General features: G+C 41.0%; 1 protein-coding gene across 2 annotated transcripts in view; it reads right to left on the bottom strand.

Moving 5' to 3' along the window:
* Positions 1-23,075, bottom strand: part of SH2D4A (SH2 domain containing 4A) — a 58,240-nt gene that overhangs the window by 24,858 nt on the left and 10,307 nt on the right. For both annotated transcript variants that reach the window (XM_033103747.1, XM_033103748.1), the window contains 2 exons: positions 16,628-16,787; positions 14,970-15,141 (listed from right to left, as the gene is read on the bottom strand). In XM_033103747.1, the coding sequence (XP_032959638.1) occupies positions 14,970-15,141; positions 16,628-16,787 (332 nt within the window). The remainder of the gene's footprint in view (positions 1-14,969; positions 15,142-16,627; positions 16,788-23,075) is intronic.

Below are 23,075 nucleotides of genomic sequence, written 5' to 3'. Positions count from 1 at the left end.
TTTTAACCATTGCCATCGTGGTCTATTTGTTGCAAAAGTTGAGATTATCTTAGCTGATAAAACTGGTCACAACAGTTGCTGTGGGTATCAAGCTCTCTGCTGAGATATTTTCACTAATCACAGGGAGTGCTATTAACGCTAATTCCACTGATGGCCTGCTATGACCAGGCACTGTGCTAGTGACAGTATTATTTTTATTCCTGACAACATCTCTGATGGATGGTCAACATAATGTCCAACTTTCAGATGAAGAAAGTGAATCTCAGAGGAGTTGTATAGCTTACTTGCCTCATACATCTGCTTGAACCAGAGTTTATGCTTTTTCTATTAAGTCAATTTTGTAATAATGAAAAGAAAATGAATTGCAGGTCAAAGATTTCTTATGCTTATTACTTGGCAAAGTCATGAATCCTGTAGGTTTCACATTTGCTACTTACCATATTTTGTCTCGTTTTTTTCCTTATTTTAATATTATAAAAAGATATATAGCTGCTATGCATCTAAAATAGAACAGTACAGTAACCAGTTCCTCTATTTATGAACAAGTTAGAACTGTTCTAACAGGTTTGGTGTAAGTTCGTCTGTTCAGAAATCCAAGATGACTTTGAAAGGATTGGGCTTGCAGTCTCTGAATGCATTTCCACTATAAGGGATGTGAGCTTTCAAAACAAGCTCACTCTCCCTTTCCTCATTGATGTAAGATCTATAGGGCATCAGTTTCTTCTACGTTGAAAATTCGAGGCAGGTAACCTCCTCAAGTACAGGAGATAAGGCTCCAACCATGCTAGCTGCACTCCCAGCCTCTCCACTTGTTTGTTTCAGAAGGACCTGGACCTGTGCAACTAGCAGAGCTTTGGACCAAGGTTTTGTCAGCAGAACCTCCACCATGCTCAGCCTTTACACTCCTGAACAAACTGTTAGTTGCTTCCTGAACCAGGCTAATAGGCATCTGACACTGCTCTTCTAACCCATGTTTTCCAAAGTGTTGTCTACTTTGTCAAACATTTCTTCCCCTATCATTTGCCTATTACTGTCATCTGCATGGGTACAAAACTTTCACCATGTTGTATGAGTTATTCTTAGAATTATTCTTTCAACTCGACCATTCATCTATATACATATACAACATTGTCTCCTCACCACTTGGTTTTTTGAATCTTAATTTTTCCACCATTGCCGTATTCCTTTTCATACTAGCACTTTCAATATACTCATTGTTTTTGCACCTATCAGATATGATGGGTTAATAATATTCTTAAAGTAACCCAACACTAAGCACAGACACAGGAACCGGATGATGAAAAGGATGTGATGGCAGGGCCTGAGGGACCACTGTAACCTTTAGCCCCATCTACTGGTGCCAGTCAGAGTTGACATCTTTCCCTGAAGTTTTAGGCTTTGTTTTCAGTTACCAACACTCAGAGTTGGTTCTTGAGTATAAGAGTTTTAGCGTAGGTACTTGATTAGTTTCACAACCAGCCCCAAAATTAATACTTCTCTTCAAGTACTTCTATATGTCTATAACATATTGTAAATTCTAAAACAATTCACACATACAAGGAATCACATTTTAAAAAATACTTTCAAAATGAACCAAAATTTGCCATTATTTCAAAGTGTTAAAATAACATGACAAACTAAATTAAGACTTGTGTAGAACAGGTTCATTCAGGTGCATGTACACGTTCTACAAATCCATGAAGTACACCAAGAGCAATGTCATAAACAGGCTGAAAATAGTGTGATCTACAAGAGATTTCCTTATTAAACACAGTCAGATTAGTGGCTCAAAAGTGATCATCTATGACACCAATACCAGAGGGGGACAACCTCAGGAATACTGTGGCCACACTGGGCAGTGAGGATGAAGAGGCTTCTTGGAGAGGGTACCATGCCCTCTCTGAAGCATCCATATGATGCTGTGTTCCAGGGATCTTTAGTTATTCCTATCTGTAACACAAGAAATGGATGGAAACTGCCTATCTACCTTCATAATTTTTGCTTACAAAGCACTTTCAAGTCTAATATGTCATTTGACATTCATATCAACCCCATAAAGGAGTCAAAGCAGGTACTGTCACTTTACCAAAGAAGTAAGGTGATCTGTTAATAGGAAAGCAGACACTGAAAGCCATGTCTTCTCCGTGCCTATAGCTTGCTCTTTCTGTGAGGTGTCCCAAAGAGAACACAGTTCTGCTCTCATGCATGCAAGCCAGTGCAGTCACCTCCCATCTGCTATATTACAGAGACTTCTGCAGCTGTTGAAACTCTATGGGCAGAGTTAAAGCAATCTTATCTGCTTCATATTTGCTTTATTTAAAAATAAAAACTGTGACTAATGCTACAATGAACATAGGCATTATTCACAATAGCCAAGACATGGAAGCAACCTAAGTGTCCTTGGATGGAGGACTGGATAAAGAAGATGTGGTACATACTATATACACAATGGAATATTACTCAGCCATAAAAAAGATGAAATGTTGCCATTTGTGACAACATGATGGATCTTGAGTATTATTATAAGTGAAATAAGTCAGCAGGAAAAGGACAAGAACCATATGATTTTATTCATGTGCGAGAGATATAAAACAAAAAGCAACAAATGAACAAACAAAACAAATAAAAAAAACCAAATTCACAGATACAGACAACAGAATGGTGGTTACTGGAGGGGAAGGAGGTGGGGCGGGGAGTGAAGAGGGGTAAGGAGATCAAATACATGACGACAAAAGGAGACTAAGCTTGTGGGGTGGTGAGCACACAATAGCGTATACAGATACATTATAAAGTTGTACACCTGAAACGTATATAATGTTATTAACCAATGTTATCCCCAAACTTAGTAAAAAACATAAAATAAAAACTGCCATCTAATATTTATGCAAAAGATCCAAAAAATAAAAGGAAAAATTGAAAGCCAATGACATCAGAAACTTAGTGGGCTTCCTGTGGACACCAAGTCCTCTCTAATCAGCGCACACCCAGCTCCATCTGGGAGTGGAGCCCACCCGACGTTGACCGAAGGATAGTATGTATATGTGTGTGAGCGTGTTTGTACATATACATATACACATATATACATATATATACACATACATGTATACATATGCACACACACACACACACACACTCACAGAGGGTGCCAAAAAATGTATACATATTTTAAGAAAGGAGAAAACTATTAAAATTACACTGATGGTAACCATTTGTAATTGCAGAAGTCAAACATGACTTGTATTCATCTTTTGTTATCGGTATAGATTGAGTATTACAATCTTAATACAATATTTTCCTCTCTTAAAATGTGTATACATTTTTTGGCACCCTCTGTACATACATATATTTTTAAAAAATTACCACTACACTTAGAAGCATGGCAATTCAAATCTACATAAGCAATTGGGTTATCAAAAGATGCTGCTAGCAACATTGATATTACATGGTTACAAATTATATTTCTCCCAGAGAGTCGGTGTCATACGAGAAGTATTCTATTACATTTTTAAAACTAGTTTGAAAAACAGTTTATTCTGGCATCTAAGTTAATATTCACTCTGTTTAAAAGTAGGGCTATGCAATCAAACAAATGCCAAGCAACTTTAATTCCAAGTAAACCAGAAAGTTCCAATAAACGAAACATTTTTAGCACTCAATTTTTATGGTGAAGATGAAAATCATGAATTAATGAACTAAAATCAAGAGTTTACTTTTGAAAACAAACTACTAGGTTATGTATTTACTCATCCTGTTCTTACACCTCTTAAATCCATAGTGTTCCTTAATAGACTGATAGAATAATAACCTCCCTGAGGGCAAAGACCATGTCTGCTTAATTCACTGATATCTGGAGTCTCAGCAAACACAAGAGGGATTGGCATTTAGTAAAACCTCAATAAATATTTGGTGAATGAATGAACATATTATAAATTCATGTAGCACTTCTCTTCAATTAAAACATATTCAGTCTAGTTTTAATATTAAGCAAGGTAGACTGAATTCAATTCTCTGAAAATAGATGGCCTATAACTCACCCATTTTGCTAACCAGGTTACTGGAATAATCAGGTCTTTCTACTTGCAGCCCTTGTAAATAAAAGGGGATTTTCCCAATGATGGCTATAATATTCAGGTTTTCAATATACTGGGATTTAGCTTTTTCTTTATAAAACAATGGGAGAGTCAGAATAATGGAACTATGCTTTGATAAAAGCTGCAAAGAATAAAAATAGAGACAGAGTGGAGATATTTTCCTAAGGCCAACTAGACTAATAAAATGAAAAATGGGACAATCAATTTTACTGTTGAAAATACAGTACACAGTCCCTGTGGAATGATTTTACTGAAACATGAATTAGGACAACAGATACCTTTGGGAATCCTTTCCCTGTTTCTCTAATAATGTTTGTAGCAAAATCTATGCATAGGGACTACTGGATATCCTGACTTAAAAGTATGGCCCACTCGAATATGATGTGTAATTTTAAGGCACAACTTTAAATAATACATTGTCTTTAGTGTCTGAGTTTATTCTGAGCATATTAAAGCATAGAACTGCCATATTAGATAAACATCTGTCCACTTTCATCACACCTTCTTCCAACAGCCCCTCAAAGCAATGTGCAAACAGCAGAACTGGGTAGTAACATCCCCAGAAAATGCCATAATGCAGAACTGGTAAGGGCTATTAGGACAAGGCATTTCAGATGAATGCCTTGAAATTCATCTTTGAAGAGTTTCAAAGGCTGCTCTTACATTCTCAACAGAGAGATACCTGACACATAACCCATAGAAAAAAAAAAGATGAACAGAGGGAATAAAGTAATGATTAAATATAAGGTATATTAGTATAAAGTAGTAATAAAAGATTGTTAAGAGAATAGATAAAGAGTCTTAAAAACATGATTGATTTGGAAAGGCTTGACACAATGGAAAACAAGAACCTAACGATAAATAATGGTAGAAAATAATATTTATGTCATACATAATACTTTGCATAGTATTTTATGCATATTATTTAGATTCTGACATTCAACCCAGTGGATATATAGCTACTGCAACCTCCATTGCTTAAAGATTTTTATTAAAACTATAGTTAGCATACAATATTATATTAATTTCAGGTGTACACAATAGTTATTCAACATTTATATACCTAAAGAAGTGATCACCATGATAAGTCCAGCAACCATCTCACACCATACTACATTATCATAATATTATTGACTATATTCCCTATGCTGTACATTACATCCCCGTGACTTATTTGTTTTATATCTAGAAATTTGGACCTCTTATTCCCCTCCCCCCCTTTTTCAATTTTTCAATTAAAGTTAACATTCAGTATTATTTTATAATCATTTCAGGGGTACAGCATAGTGGTTAGATATTTGTATAATTTAACAAGTGGTCCCCCTGACTAGTCTAGTACCCACCTGGTACTATACATAGCTATTACCATATTATTGATTATATTCCCTATGCTTTACTTTACATCCCCACGACTGTTTTGTAACTACCAATTTCTACTTCTTAATCTCTTCACCTTTTTCACCCTGTCCCCAAACCCCTCTCATCTATCACCCTGATAAATCTAGTGCCCATTTGACACAATACACAGTTATTACAATATTATTGACTATAATCCTTATGCTATACCCTACATCACATAACTACTTTGTAACAACCAATTTGTACTTCTTAATCCCTTCCCCCTTTTCACCCACCACCCTAAGCCCTCTCCCACCTGGCAACCATCAAAATGTTCTCTGTATCTATAAGCCTGTTTTTGTTTTGTTTATTTTGTTCTTTAGATTCCACATATAAGTGAAATCACATTGCATCTGTCTTTCACTGTCTGACATTCTCCACTCAGCACAATTCCCTCCAGGTCCATCCATGCTGCTGCAGATGGCAAGAACCCACTCCCTTCCCTGGCCAAGCGATATTCCATTTCATGTAGGTACCACATCCTCCTTATCTATTTATCCATTGATGGACACCCAGGCTGCCTCCACATCTTGGCCAATGTAAACAATACAGCAATGAATACATGGATTCACATGTCCCCTTGAAGTAGCATGTTTTGGTTTCTTCGAATAAATACTATGAAGTGGGATTACTTGGTCCTTCTTTGTCTCTTGTTTTAAAGTCTATTGTGCCTGGTGTTAGTATTTCTACCCCAGCTTTTTTTTTTTCCATCTCCTTTTCCCATCCCTTTACTTTCAGTCTGTTTGTGTCTTTCAATCTAAAGTGAGTCTCTTATAGGGAGCATATGTAAGGGTTTTGTTTTCTTATCCATTCATCTACCCTATGTTTTTGATTGGAGCATTTCATCCACTTACATTGAAAACAATTGTTGATAGATACATAGTTACTGCCATTTTATTATTCATACTTTTTATTTCCACCTCCACTCCATCTTAAAGAAGTCCCTCTAAGATTCCTCGTAATACTGGTTTGGTGATGATGAACTCCTTTAGCTTTTTCTTGTCTGGGAAGCTCTTTATCTGTTCTTAGATTTTAAATGATAGCCTTGCTGGGTAGAGGAGTCTTTCTTCATTGTAGGTCCTTGCTTTTCATCACTTTGAATATTTTGTGCCAATCCCTTCTGGCCTGCAAAGTTACTGTTGAGAAATCAGCTGACAGTCTTATTGGAGTTCCCTTGTAGGTTAACTAACAGCTTTTCTCTTGCTGCTTTTAGGATTCTGTCTTTGTCTTTAACCTTTGCCATTTTAATTATAATGTGTCTTGGTGTGGGTCTGTTTGGGTTCATCTTTTTTGAGACTCTCTGCATTTCCTGGGTTTGTATGTCTATTTCCTTCTCCAGGTTAGGAAAGTTTTCAGTTATTATTTCTTCAAATAGATTCTCTATCCCTTGCTTTCTCTCTTCACCTTCTGGTACCCTTATGCTGTGAATGTTGTTATGTTTGATGTTGTCCCAGAGGTCTCTTTAACTCACCTCATTTTTTGGAGGGGATTCTTTTTGCTGTTCCAATTGGGTGTTTTCACTACCTTGTCTTCCAAAATGTTGATTCGAACTTCTGCTTCATCTAGTCTGCTGGTGATTCCTTTTAGTGCATTCCTCATTTCAGTTATTATACTCTTTACTTCTGAGTGTTTCTTTTTTTATGGTTTCAATGTCCTTTTTTTTAATGCTTGCTATCTCTTCATTGAAGTTCTCACTCAGTTCCTTGAGCATCTTTATAACCACTGTTTTGAACTCAGTATCTGGTAAGTTGCTTGCCTCCATTTTGTTTGGTTCTTTTTCTGGAGTTTTCTTCTGTTCCATTTAGGACATAGTTCTTTTTTCCTCATTTTGGCTGCCTGTTTGTTTCCATGCATCAGGTAGGGCCCTATGTCTCCCAGTCTTGCCAGGTGGCCTTATGTCATAGGTGTCCTGTGAGGCCCAGTGGCACAGTCTCCCTGGACACCTGTGCTAGGTGCTCCAGGAGTGTCCCTTGGGTGGGTTGTGTGTACCTTCCTGTTATAGTTGAGCCTTCATTGCTGTTGGCATGGCAGTGGGTGGTACTGACTCTCAAGCTGACTGGCTATGGGATTCGGCCATGTTCACAACTTATGGGCTACTGTGTGGGGGGCTTACCCACTGAATGTGATTCGCCCCATTGGGCTCTGGTGCCTGTTGAGACTACCCTTTGTGTGTGCCACTTGTGGGGGAAATTGGGTGGTACTCTGCTGCGGTCTGAAGCCAACATCTAAGTATGTTGGTCTGGGCCTCTTGGGGAGGGCTCCAGTGTAGGCCCAGGTCAGCCACTGCCTTTGACTGGTTGAGGGGTACTTGGTAGGAGCTACAAAGCTATCCATGGTTGGTTGCTGCCTGTGCTGTACGTGGAGGTGTGTGGGAGAGGCCACATTGCGAACTGAGAATGGCTGCCACCAGTACTGGGCCTGGGGTAGCTCCCCAAAAGGCCAGGGCACTCCAAGTCCTCCTGCCACCTGTGGCTGCCTTAAGGTTCAGCCACCGATAAAGTTTCCTGCCGTATGCAAGTTGGGTGAGGCAGGGTCTCAATGAGTCAGCAGGGTGGAGGAGTGGAGTTCAGCAGGCCAGATTCAGATTTGGCCCATGGGGGCGGGCTCAACACAGGAAAGATGGTACCCACTTGCGAGCTGCACAGGAGAAGGGACCCACACAAGGAAAATGGAGACTGTCCCTCTAGTCCTTACCCCGAAGTTACACACTCAGTATCTCCCCATACATCTCCAACACCCCCAGAATCACCGTCCCTCCACTGGAACCCAGGGTGAGTTCCTGTGAACACCCTTTAAAAGGATGTCTGGATTTCTCCACAGACTTCCATCCCACCCGGATGATTGGAATCCCCACTGATTTTCACAGCCAGCAGTTGTAGGAGCTTCTCTTCCCCACACCAGTCCTCTGGGCTGGGAGCCTGGTGTCGTGGGTTGGGGTCCCTCTCTCCTTCCTGGAGAACCTCTTTGGCCAAGATAGCTCTCCCAATTTTCATCCATCACACATGGGTGTGGGACCATCCCGTTTCGCATTCTCCGCCTCTCCTACATGTCTCGACGTGGCTTCTTTATACCCTTAATTATAAAACTTCTGTTTAGCTAGATTTCAGATGGTTTTCTAGGTTGATTGTTCTATAATTTAGTTGTAATTTTGATGTGTTCACGGGATGAAGCAAGCACAGCGTTTATCTACTCTGCCATCTTGGACCTTGTAACCTCCATTTTTTTAGATAAGGAAACTGAGCCCAGAAAGGTTAAATGACTCACTCTAAGTGATCAACAGGACCCCACATTTCCTAATTTAGGATTCCATAGTTTTCTTCTCAGCGCACTACTTCTAGTAAGTTGGATAAGTGAATTATTACAATTATCATCAGCAAGCATACAAAATAAAGTTGTGTTACTAACTTCATAACGTACAACTCTCAGGACTAGAAATGTTTTCCTCTTTTGTACCTTACTTTATATTAAGCTTTTCATGTAACATACTATTTTTAAAAATACAATAGCTTAAATGGCTTTTAAGGCCCAGAGTTTCTGAATTTATCATATATAAAATTTTATTCTACAAACTACCATGAAATTCTATTACAGTTACATAGAACTGCTTGGATAATTGTGTAACTCTCTGATTATGGTTCTACCCTTGAATTAATAAAATAACCAAAATTAATTCTTCACTTTTTTTTTTAGTTGGTATACCCAATGCTTTACCTCTTACAAAAATAATATTGAAATGCTTCCTGCATGTATACTAGAAGGGAGTATACACAAGGGAAACAATTATTGGTTTGGGATTATCCCTTTTATCTTCACATCTAACTCAATCCTCCAAATTCTAACTTGCATCTCAGGAACACATTCCATCCTCTTTACAGTGGGATTCATTATTGTAAGTGTGAACCCAACTCCCTTTCAGGGATTGGAAATATGGCTGTCTGCAGACAAGAGCCAGGCAGCCCCAAGATGACTTCCCCAAGTCCAGACGCAGAGCATCTACTCTGGGGTGGGGTGCAGGCTTCTCCACCCTGCCTACTCGTCAAGCTTTGGTATTCACTTCTGATTAAATCACCTAAGGGACTGTGCTCAAATACTGCTCGTCATCCTTTACAGAATGCCCAAACCACATAAAACCCAAAACTTTGGTTGCTATGCAAGAACACCTGGAGATGAATAAGGGTCAGAAAACAAAACAAAAAAAAACACAAAACAATTCAGCATATTATTTTCTATTCCTTTAAAGAAGTGGTCTGATCTTTGTATCTTGTTTCTGAATCTCTCCTTTATAAAGGCAAACAACCAAAATCCAGTTTTAGAGAACTGTTGGTTTCTGAGTAGACAGGAAGCTTAACTTTGGTTTGGAAGGGATAGGGAAGAAGGAAAACCTAAGTGGAAGTCTTTCATTGTGTGTGAAACTCATTTTATGGGTTTTATTCCCTCACTGCCATCTACTAATGGGAACATAATGCTATAAATTAGAATAACACTTAAAAATATAACTGAAAACCACGATGGTTTCAATGTAAAGTTTACAAGCAAAATGTACATTTTAGTGGCAAGTTTTTGTTATCAGTTATTCTGGTGAAATGACAGATTTATGAGCTAGTATCAAAGCCTTGTAGCAGTGTGAGAAGTGTGTGTGTGTGTGTGTTGTGTAACATATGCGTATGTCTGTGAGCACATGGCCGAGATGGAGAGGCAAGAGGTCTCAATTCTAACTCCATTTGGTTAAGGATGATATGAAGGGGAAGCATCTTGATCTAGGCGTTTTAATCTGCTAGCTTCAAGGTCTTTTATTTATTTTTTATTTTTTTATTTTTTTGGAATGTTTTGAATCCTAGATGTGTGTGTTCTTTTTTTTTTTTTTTTTTTTTTAATCTCTCATTTTGTAGTGTGGTCCACTCTGAAGGCCATTTCTGTAAAAATAATGACTAATTCTCTGGAGATAAAATCTAAAAGTGAGTAGATATAGTTTTATTCAAGGTCCCCTTTGGCGCAAGGGCAGTGCAACCTCTGATTAATGAGTTCCCAGCCTACAAATTACATATAACAGAGAAACACAAAGGGGCTTATCTTTGAATTCGCATTCTCTGCCATTCTCCCAACCACACTGAAAACTGCTGTTCTCTCCCAAATTCTCTTGCAGAAAACGAGGGGAAACCTGGCTGCATTCAGAGGGCGGTCCACTCTGGGGGTCACTAAAGATCTCCATTCAGATTAGAACTCCAAGTTCTTATCCCAACGCCTGGGAATGGGGGAGTCTGCTCACACTCCCCCTGGGGGAGTGCATCGCCTGTCATTTGTCTGGCTCCTATTAACTCCCCATCAGACTTGTCTTTGCCTGGAAATGGCATCTGCTTCCCAACCTGCATGTTCAGTACCTGGCTGAGTGACAGCTAAATCCCAACACATACCATCACCTCCAGTTCCGTGACAGGCACCCAGTAACGCTGAGTGTTCACTGTGATCCGCTCAGAACCACAACGCTCTCACCAAACATTAAGCAGAGCATCATGTCTGAGTTTCCCAAGTGCTATCACCATTGTCAAAAATAAGGACCGGGCAGGTATTTTGTAGAGGGCAACAGCTTTTCAGAATAGAAACCACACACACAGCTCTAACCTTAACATTATTTCAGCCTCCTTCTCAGCTTTCACTAACCACCCAGCCTCCCTTTGCTTCCAACTCTACATGTGAAAATTGGAAAGGCCCCAAGGCTGGGCTCATGATAAGAATAGCATTTATAATTGAAGGAATTCGGGGGACAAGTCTTGCTTCTTCCATGAAATGGTATTGGGCAGGAATCCTCACATTTATAAATTGTCTCAGCTTCCTTTGTAAAGAAACAATGCTGCTAATTTAATCCCTATTATATAAAGGGAACAAATTCCTTCCAGAATACTGCCCCAAGTCACAGAGCTGGCTCTAAGGACTGAAACCTCCATTCCCAGACTGGAGGTCACCTGCTGTGTCAGTAGTATGATTTCAAGGCATCTGGTACTTAATCGGGCAATCTTACTTTTGACTATCTTTTTGTTAAAATGAAAATTTTAACATAAATATATTCTTTAAAAAATATTTTGTAAAGATTATTATGAGTGTGTGGAAAGATGCTCTGAGATAGGACCCCAGATTTTCTAAACCCTAAATCAGGGATCAAACAACTCTTCTCAAAACCCCCAGATTTGTTTCTTGTGGCTCTAAGGGGGAATCAGAAATTCTTCACCTTTTAGAATTGGGGCAAATTCATTGTTCTAGAAGAGGGTTCCTTGGCTGAAGCCATCTGCTAATGATGATATAAAATAAATCACTGTTACACTGGTATAAAATAATCTAATGCAAACCTATAAATTGGGGTTTTTAGTGTTCTGGTTCCATGGAGGGAAGGGTATAGCTCTCTAATTTTTAATATGTGAGAAGATTAGCTATGTCCCAGGTGGGCCAAGAGATACAGTTTTGAGTCTGGGGGTGGCAGGCTGTGGTGAAAAGCTCAGGATAGGACTGCCAATTGACTGAGGAAGACATAATTTGTGCCTTATTTCCAGAAATGAGATTGGGTTAACCTTGGCTCTGTACTACTGGGCTTGGACTTCAGACCCTTGTCTAACTTCTGCTTAAATACGGAAAGTTCAGACCTATGGTGTGGCTTACTCATTGAAACAATATGGAAACCCTACCTAACAACCATAGAGATATGAGAAAATATTGTACTTCAGGTCATGTAAGCATGGGTGTTGTTCAGCATCACAAATGTTCAGAGCTGGAAGGATACTTATGAAGAATCATCTCAGCAAACAGCTTCTATGTCTACAGCTAACTTCTCGGACTCAGTATGGCTGCCTGAGGCAGTCTGTGGACAGGGTGGGAGGGCAAGCCCTGGCTGAGAGGGAGGAGTGCTGTGATCGGTTACTGACATCTGCCATAGGTGCAGGCCTGGGTGGTAACTGCTCTTATGCTCTGTGGCTACAGGCTGCTTAAAAGGCTCTCATTTTATAGGCAAGGAAAACGAAATCTTGCAGAGACAGAGTCAGAATGAAAACCCACTTCTTCTGGCTACATTTTACCATACTTGCTGTCATTATTTTACCATGGTGATGGAAGGGGAGCTGACTCTGGGTGGTGAACACACAGTGTGATTTATGGATGATGTGATACAGAATTGCACACCTGAAATCTATGTAATTTTACTAACAATTGTAACCCCAATAAATTAAAAAAAAAAAAAAAGCTACTAGAGATCCACAATCCCTTATTAACAATTCTGAAATCCAGAAAGCTTTGAAAATATGTAATTTATATTGAGGGAAAAACCTGACTTGAACGAACACAGGGTTCAGTATTTATAGCAACTGATTACAAACTATTGCTCCAAACTTTGCTGGGGGACACTGGCGGATACAAATGCAGAAGTCCAGCTTTCTGTTATGCCTCAGTATAAATATAAGGGGTTATCACTAACTAGAAATACTACATCCTCTAAGTAACTGACTCTGACAAAAGAGCTTCTACAGCGCTGATCAAGATTTAGGTTGAATTTCACTGGGGCACATTTTCTGGTGATGATCTGTCATGTGGAAATTTATTACAAATCTAACAAAACCATTTTAATGTAGTGAACCTACGACTGATTTTCCTTGAATATTGTTTATAATTTTGGAAGACTGATTGCTCTCTAAATCCTTCCATTATTATTCAGATAAGTATCATGGTCACTAAACTCAGTAAAAACTGCTTGATAATTTTTCTTTTTATAATAAATTTTAGGCCTTGTGTAGACAATGAAATTTTAAACACATGACAATATCCTTCTAGGTGTTATAGTTAAAATAAATTATGGTTGACACATGGGAATCTTTACTGTGCAAACCTGAATTGCATTTTGGAAGCATATACTGGATGACTCCCAAAGCTCTAGTCTTGGTTTCTCACCAGAGTTTTTGTCTAAAGGAGCAGATCTGGGGAAGGTGATGAATTCTGTTTTAAGTACATCAAGGTTATGATGAGAGTGGCAGTTAAAGTAGATATACAAAAACAAGGGCTTTCTGTGATTTGGGGGTAAATCATTTAATCTGTTTGAGCGTTAGTTTCTTCATCTGTACAAAAGAAATAATACTTGCATGGTCTACTTCATAGGAATATTGTGAAATGAAATAACTATGTGAGAAAAAGCTTTGCAAACTCCAAGTCAATTTGCATGTATTTTATTATTATGTATAAAATAAATTCATATCTAGCACTACTACCTTGAGTAGCCTGGGTGCTTCTATGCAGATGTGAGGGAAGTACCCAGGGCTGAGCGTGACAGTAAACAAAATTTTAGAATTTTATACCCCTAAATATTTTCAGCCTCATATTAATAGCCCTTTTTAAAGCCTAGGTTTGAATCCTGGCTCAGTCATTTATCACCTATAAGACCTTGGGCAAATGGAGTAACCATACTTAACCTCAGTTTCCTCACCTGTAAAATGTACAAATACAAATAGCCCTAGGTCATAATATCATTGTGAGGATTAGATGACACACTCAGCCGTGTGCTTTGCCATGTAATAAGCCCGTGAAGTAAGCAAGACTGGTCACTGTACCCCCACTGATAGCCTCAAAAATATCAAGAAGACATACAACCAGTGTCATAGAACTGGGGACCTGAACGGAAGTCAAACAACTGCAAATCCTCTGTTAATTCTCAGTGTAATAGAATTCCTGGCAGAAGAAGTTACTTCATCATATAGTATTATTATTCTCCGAAACTATAATCCGAGCAGCAAATTATGTTTGAGCTTTTTAAACCACCTGAAACATAAGAGAATTCCTACCAGTTCTGAGTATACAATCCTGTTGTGTTGAGGAAATAGTTGTCCCCACAGCCACGGGCAGAATCTAAGAAGCCAAAGAGGTACTGATGTTTGTCCTCAACCAAAAGGGGAGACTCAACTGAATACAACCTAGATCACCAATGGGCCGGCAGAGGACAGGGGTCAGCACACGGCAGCCTGCAGACCGGACCCGGCCTTCCGCCTGTCTCGGGGAGCAAAGTTTTACTGGAACAAGCATGCTCATTCTCTTGTGCACAGTTGTGAAAGAGACCGTATGGCCCACAGAGTCTCAAGTGTTTACTATCTGGCCCTTCACAGAAAAAGCTGGAAACTCCTGTTACAGAAGACATATGACAGAGAAAAATAAATCTTGAAAATGTCTTCAAATGCAAAATTTTATTCCTAAAGTTCTTTCTTCGCACCTTCAGTCCCCCTAAAAAAGGTTTTTTTGTTTTGTTTTGTTTTATTTACCTTTTTTGGAAAGTAGCAGGTGAGCCAAATCCCCCACCCCCCAAAATGAAATGAACAGCAGGTCCTTTAATTTGAGAGGGATTTTCCCCAGACACACCAGTTTAAAATTCTGATACTCAGGTCCATTCACCTCTGTGGCTCTAATGTCTTTATCTGCCCCAGGGATAAAACTGCATATTTACAGAGAGGAAAGACTCACCGGTATCTTCTCTTCTTTAAGGGGTGGTGCTGGTCTAGAGCCGGGCCCTGACTTCTCCTCTTCTGCTGCTTTCTTACAGACGTTCTGAGACTCGCAGCTATCTGGTGCGCGTGCATCAGAGTAGCGTGGTTTTGTTGTTAAGCTATTGGTGAATTCTTTGGACTTAGTTTTGCTGAAGAGAAACAAATGTAGAATTATCAAAAGCATTCTTCAACATAGCTTTTCCAAAACAGATGTCTACATTCAAATTATGTGAAAAACAGTAATAGATACCTTTTACTGAGTGCTTCTAAGATGCCAAGCCCTTTGCTAGGTATTTTAAAGGCATTAATTTAATATTCACAACAATCCCATGAGGAAGGCATTGTTATCCTCACTTTACGATAAGAGGCTCAAAATAATTATATAATTATTATATATTACATGTAGTTATATAATAATTACATGTTATATATTGTATATGTATATGTCGTATACACATAATTAAATAATCTCAGGCCACAGAGTGGCACAGCCAGGATTTGAACCCCGGTCTGCCCAACTTCTGATTCAGAAGCTGAACTGCTTGAGCCTAATGCCGTCCTATGATTAGCAGCAAATCATTATCTCTGTATGCCCATTTATAGTTTTACAGTGACAGGAGCTGGTGGGCAGCATCACCAGCCCTTGGGAACTGAAGTGAGGTCCATGAGTATGTTTCCATTTCACCAGCTCAGATAGGACTGTCAACACTCAAGGGATAGCAGGCTTCGCAGAGGCCACCCTGGGGACCCCGCTGAGGGGATCCATCATCTGCCTCACTACTACCACTCAACTTACCTTCCTCTATCTCCAGTTGCTCATGTCACTTCCTTATTCAAAAACTTCTTCAGTTTCCACAGAATGAGATCCAAACTCTAATAAATCTGGCCTTCGAGGCACTTGAGAGCATGGCCCCCATCTCCTATTACTCTCCTGTACGTACCCCAAATGCTCAGAAGAACTCATCATGACCCAAAGAACCATACATAGTCAAGTCTAGGGGTTTTAATTACGCCCTCTACCTGCAATTTCCTTCCTGACCTTCTGCAGCTGGAAACCTCTACTTATCTTTCAAGGTTCAATTCAGATTTCACCTCTTCTGTGCATCAGAATGACGGGCTCAGTTTGTGCTCTGTTTACAACTTGATTATAACACTTATACAGTCTGTATTGGCTGCGGGTAGTGGTGTATCTGCCCGTTTCTCCTCCTAGACTGGAAGCTCCTTGTTCACCTTTGAATTCCCAGTGCCCGGCATGGTGTAAGCACCTATAGGTCCTGCTTACTCAGCCGCCCACATCTAAGCCATCGTCTTTGGAGGCCTGAAGCTTGAAGAGTCACTGTGTTTCTCGCTTATATTCCTGATGCTCAGGTGTATCAGCCTGCATTACTCTAGTATGGTTCTAGTGAAACCTGTGATCCCTGGGGAAACCATATCCAGATCAAAATGGGAATGACACGTGAGGAAAGGAAACCGCTGATTTGATAGCATGCGGGAAGGAAGGGAATCACCAAGAGTCTAAAGGAACTTTCCAGAGAGATCTAAGTTACTTTTGTGACCTTGAAATCGCAGCCCACACTCCCACTGGTACTGTGAGCCAGAGGCAACTCTGCATTGTCTGCTTTGCAGATCTCATACCTGGGCTCTTCTGTTTCCTGCTCCGCTTTTAGCTGGATCTTCTCAGCAGCAATTTCATTACAGAGCACATCGTAGGGTGTGTCTAGATGGTGTTCGCCCATCACCCAGACCCAGACTTCCTTATCGGCTCCCAGTTTCCAATGAACAGATTTGCTGTTCTCTGCAAGCAAAACAAAATTTAGATTGAACAAATATCTTTAGCCAGTGGTCATTATGTTTCCCATTATTACAATATGTAGGGTCTTCAGGAAAAAAAAAAAATTAGATGACGCAAAGCACTTCCTACCTGCCCAGGAACAAGCAGCCTGCCCAGGGAGCAACGGAAGTCGTGGCAGTGGGTGGCAGCTACAGTAATGTTTGTTTTAAAATATGATGAATATGGTTTTTGAACATGCCCATTTTATAAATTGAGAAGGAGAGATGGGAAGAAAGCATGCATTGTTTGCATCAAACTTTAGGCTAACAGAGTTTTCACATTTCCCGGAAAATCAGACCTCGCTGGACCATCAGCTCTAATGCATCTTTTGGAGCAAAAATTAATATAAGACCCGGTATTATTTTCTATTGTATTATATTATATTACATTACATTAAAGACCCAGTCTTATGTTATAGTAAAATAAGACCAAGTCTTATATTAATTTTTGCTCCAAGAGATGCATTAGAGCTGATGGTCCAGCTAGGTCTTATTTTCGGGGAAACGTGGTACCATCAGATACCAGAACCTCTAAAGTCTAGGTGTCCCCCGTAAGTCAGAATTACACCAGGATTTGGTGTTTCCACTATCTTTATAGGCTTCATTGTTGGGTAAAAAAAAGCATTTTAGAGTTAGACTGGCTTTTGTGTAAATCCTAGCCTTGCCACTTACTAGCTGTGTGACTTGGACACATTTTTTAATCTCTTAATGCTTCTCTTTCCTCCTTGGCAAAATTGGAATACATGTATCTCCTACATAGGCCTGCTGTGGGAAGGAGGTTGACTAGATATGCCAGGTATTTGCCCTGCCTGCCACACAGTAGGAGTTCAAGAGAGGTTAACTGCTATCACCACTCCCCTATTGTTTACTTATATGGCTGCTCAGAGATTCACACCAGCTTGTGAGAAGATAATTACTGGTAGCGTGATACTTGGTGAAGCTACTTGAATAACTCTTGTTTACAACTGGTCACAGGGATTGTATTACATTCTAGTTCCCTTACAGCCACACAGGTCACGCTCCCTGAAAACCTAGGGAAGGTGGAACATACCTGGGAAAGGCCAAGAGGTGCAGTCCCTAAATCTAAAGGCCCCAGCGCTGACCTACCCAGGGCATTATCGTCCACAGTTGGTTCCAGTCAAGATCCCTGGATGCTGAGGCCCCCAAATCAGCCGGTGGTGTTGAGTATGTGAAAAGGGCACCTGACTGGAACATAGGCCAGGCCATACGTACAGGTTAGAAATCCACACGGGGATTGTGTCTTGTCTCCTTATATTAAGTAGAAGAAGGTTTCCAATTAAAGCGTCTTCTGTCCCATGTATTTTTGACCTACTTCCTACTGTTGCCTGAGGATATGTTAAAAAAGCAGGCTTCTCAAAGTCAGCTCTGTTCTTTATTTTGGTGCTTTCCACTCTGTGCAGCGCAGTGAAGACTTTCTGTGGGATCATAAAGTTCTAAATAGGATACTAGGGGTGGGGGACTAGAATCACAGTCTTCACTATAAAAGGAGTCAAATGTTGCTATCATTCTGAAGGAAGCTGACCTCACACTGCTTCACAAGTGGAAAAAAACAGGGAAGGGAAGGGAAGGGAAGACCCATTTCGAGTGTGCCCTTCTGGGGATGAGCCCTGGCCAGCTCAGGCTCTGTTTCAGGAAATGCCAAATGGCTCATTAACTTTAGAAAGCTGTCATACCTCATAAAACTCCCTTTATTACACTCTCTCAGGACAACTAATAATATTTTTCATTATGTCCATCTCTCAGTCTTCACCTAAGTAACTCTCTACAATACTGTGGGCAGCAGGGGAAGATGCCCTGAGAGGAGATTGGCAGAGTGCCAGGAGAGGCAAATGGGGGAACTCAGGGATTCCAGCAGCTCTGCTCAGTACAGCGCAGCCCACACTCCCCATAAAAACCATCCACAGAGAACCCAGCAGGCTGCAGGCAGCAGAATAAGGCACTGCTTTAGAGGGTGGGGAAGAGAAATCCAGAGCTGTTGTGAACAGAGGACAATGCTTAGAAACTACTAAATGAAGAGAAGAAAGCCAAAGGAGAGGACCAGAGTCTTAAACTGTTAAAAAGGGGCAGGTGGTGAGAGTATTGTAAAGATAAAGAAATCCTGGGGCAAGCAGAAAGAGAATTAGACACAAAAGGTCAGATTGAGCCAGATGCCAAAAAATGGGCTCGTGACACAGTGACACTGATGGTCGTCTGTTCTGACTACTTCTGACCTTCAGGAGCTCTTACATGGGCCTGAAAGCACAGACTGGAGAGGCTTCAAGCAGCCCTACACACACGCTGAACCCTCAGGGGAGGGTGGGGAAGTCACTGTAGTAGAATGAGGGTTAGCTCTCCTATACTCCGCTTCATACCAAGGCGAGGGAACACTGTGAAGGCCTCCGTGTAGTTCGTTCCCCCCAAACCTACTGAGTTCCTAACTCTGAGCACAATGCAGACGGAGCGAGATGCTGCAGGGGAGACAGGGATAAAACACCTGTGGCCATTCTCCCACAAGTCCCCTCCAGTCTGTGAGAGGAAGCGCGAGGCATCAGGTTACTTGCTTAATGGATTTTACTGCGTACCTACTATGTGACAGGGACTGAGGCAGATGCATGTAGAAACTTCTGAACAAGACAAACCAGCCCCTGCCCTCAGGGGACTTCCATTCTAGTTGGAGGAGGCAGACATTGAACAATTAATTAATTATAAAAGTAATACACTTGGGGAGGGGGTGTTAAGGGGTGCTATGGAAATGCTTAAGAAGAGGAACTAACCGTTTGGAGGGCCAGGGGGACACACTTCACAACCACCTTAGACTTTAAGTCCAGTGAGGATTCAGAGGATGGAGAAATTGTTTTGGAAGGACAGAGAAGAAATAAGAAGAAAAGTTCTTTGTGTTGAGTTTTGGACTTAGACAGAGAGAAGGAGTGGGTTTGGTGCCTGACTCAAATAACGGCACAATCAAAGATCGGAGAAGGGGGTCAACGGGAGGCCATGGGAAAGCAGGTTTCCAACCAGAGCAGGAGTGTTTTAGAATTCACTGGCCATAGGCTGAGAATCACGCAAGGGAGCAGAGGGCCGCATGGCACAGGTCCAGACACCTGGCTAAAGGATTTAAACTTTAGCCCTGAACTGCATGAAGCCAGAAAGTGGTATTAAAATCCCAATGCTTTCACCAACTTTTGATGTGACATGTTTATGTCACTTTACTTCTCTGAGTCTGAGTTCCCTCTTTGATAAAAACAGAGGTAATAAGTCCGACCTCACAGGCCTGTCACGTGGAAAATGCTCAAAAAGTATTAGCTCCATGCTCTTGATTGAGTGGCCAGTGCAGAGTCCATGACTGCCTGTGCTTTTGGTGCCGGGATCAGAGCAGTGATTTAGCAAGGGCTAGGGCACATTAGCCTGCAGGGTGGAGCAGGGTGGTATGAGGTGGGTGTTCAGTGAGTGAGGGGTAGAGAAAATGGGGAAAGACTAGGGGTAAAAGACCAGGAGGGAGATAACCGGGGCCTGAATGAGGGAAAGGACAGTGTCACACAGGACAGTAAGGTCCAGGTGGCTGAATCAAGGAAGGACTCAAAGACAATGCCAACAGTTTGAAACTTACTGACGGGAGGATGGTGGGAGGACAGCAGAAACAGTGAATCAAGAAAATACATTTGATTCAGGGGTAAAGTAATAAGCTGTTTTGGAAATGTAGAATTAATTATTTTTAATTTTACTGGAAATCTACATGGAGAGTTTCAGTAGATATCTGAACTATGGAACTGGCATTTAGACATAAGGTGGAGATTGACCATGTGAATTTGGGAATTGCTTTGTAGACAGCATTGTTGAAGCCACTGGCATAAAGAGAACAAAGCCTAGAAGAGAACGTTGGAAAAGCATGTGCTGCATTCAGGAGGCAGAAGACAAGGGAGGAAAAAGAGAGTCTTGATTCAAAAGGAAAAAAAAAAAGAGGTTTTTGATTCCTAAATAACTAAATAATGTAGAGGGAGAAGGGAAAAACACGCTGACATGCAGCCACGAGAGGAGAAGGGAGAGAACTTCTTCCTTCCTCATAGAATTCCACGCTGCTGAGATGAGGGGAGAAAGGTGATGAAGACTGAGCAAGATCTTCGAAAGTCTCTGACCTCAGAGAGGGTAATTTTGGGGAGACAGGTCGGGGACAGGCTACAGAAGTGGGACAGAAAGGTATGGTAAGAGGCAGAGACTATAAGTATGTGCTCTGGAGAAGTTTAATCATGAAGAAGAAAAGGAGGGTTCAGTCATTTGTTCACCAAACATTTACCGAGCATCTGCTGTGCTTCAGGCACTGCACACAGGCCAATGGGACAGAAAGAGCAGCTCAGGAGCATAGATGGTTGAGAGATTGCTTTAAATAGGGGAGACATGACAGCTTTTACACCTGGGTTGTTGGGAGGGGAGAGAGAAAGGGTGCCATGGGCCAGGCTAGCGGAAGGATGGATAGAGGGACATGCAGAGAATAGGTAAAGAAGAAAGTATTGACAAGGAGAGGAGAAAAGCTCCAGTCTAATAAGAGTTAAAAACAGATATGCATAGAACCACATTTCTGTCCCCAAAGTATTTCCCTAAGGAAGAGGTATAAACTTAAAGGATCCTAAGGGGGCAGGCACTGCTTCTTGTCAATAGTTAATGCTATCCGGATATTCTGGATTTTGTCTACTTCACCTTGAAATTACATACACTCTTTAATTAGAGGACACTGAGAGAGCGACTTTTCCATAGCACTTATATTTAATTATAAGTTTTTCTCCCACTCCTTGAATCATGTTTAGATACTGCTGTGCTCTTCCTGTTTGCTATGTTGGGGATCTTTGAGACTTTCTTCTAAAATCAACTTTTCTAGAACAGTAGGTCAGTCCTGCTCAGTACCCCAGCACAAAGAACCGCTGTGCAGAGACTCACATCCACACTTCCGTCCTCACAGAAAACCTCTAACTAGGCAGTGTTGTAAAATATCCCTTGAAGTGGGGTGACACCTGTCCTTGGCAAGGAAATGGCCAGGCTTATTCCAGTCTTATGTCACAGGGTGATGTTGCTCACCCCTCATTGTATCTGGTTTCTCCCCTGTGGCGGGCCCAGCAGGGGAGCAGGAGGGGGAGACTGGGGGGGTCAGTGTGAATCATCTCCTCTGCAGGTCAACACCTCCCCCGAGGCCCCCAGGACTATGACTGTGCTTCAGAGAGTCGGCACCCGGTCTCCACCCTGACTGGACCCAACTCAGAAGGACTAACTACCACAGCCACAGGCGAGGTTGTGAAAGGGAGAGAGAAGAATTAGACAGTAGGCCCCCTCCATCCATGGGGGATTCATTCCAAGACCCCCAGTGGATGTCTGAAGCCGGGGATAGTACCGAACCCTATATATACACTATTTTCTCCCTATATATACATGCCTATAATAAAATTTAATTTATAAATTGGACACAGTAAGAGATTAACAACAATAACTAATCATAAAATGGAAAAATTATAACCATATACTGTGATAAAAGTTATGTGAACGGCTTTGGGGCCATTATGAAGTCAAAAAATTACTAGAACATGACACTGTGATACTGAGACAGTCTATCTGATAATCGGAAGGGGTACTAATGACTCATAAGCAGGGAGCATATACAGCATGGAGACTCTGGACAAAGGGATGATTCACGTCCCAGGCAAGACACAGCAGGACAGCACGAGATTTCATCATGCTACTCAGAACAGTGCACAACTTAAAACTTCTGAATTGTTTATTTCTGGAATTTTCCACTTAATATTTTCTGGCTGCAGTTGACTGAGGGTAACTGAAATCTCAGAAAGCAAAACCATGGATGGGAGGGGGACTGCTATATACCCTATCTCCACAAAGAGAAGGTCAAGGACTGAATTAAGAGAAGACAGAAGAGTATCGACACCAGGGGGTCCCCTAACAAATTTAAATGCAATGGGGGTACCATCAGGGCTGAGAAAAGCAGGTTGTTAAAATATTGATATATTTCTCTAAACTCCCAACCTCCCAAGTATCTCCACCATTCTGGCCTCTCCTCTCGGATACCTCCCTCCTTGATTCAGAAAGTAAAAGAGAAATGCCTGGCTGGCAGGGGCGTCTGGGACTTGGGTGCTCTTGCTATGTTCCTTCTGATTGATGCTTGTGCCACATCTGCCATTAAATATTTAGAGTATCACCTGAGGCTATCATAACCCTATTTTACCAAAAGGAAATTGAGGCTTAGGGAGGTAAACAA

The sequence above is a fragment of the Rhinolophus ferrumequinum genome, chromosome 4, assembly GCF_004115265.2.
Source record: "Rhinolophus ferrumequinum isolate MPI-CBG mRhiFer1 chromosome 4, mRhiFer1_v1.p, whole genome shotgun sequence".
NCBI classification, from domain to species: Eukaryota; Metazoa; Chordata; class Mammalia; order Chiroptera; family Rhinolophidae; genus Rhinolophus; species Rhinolophus ferrumequinum.
Note: the sequence above shows the minus strand (reverse complement) of the source record. Positions and strands in the feature narration are given on the sequence as shown.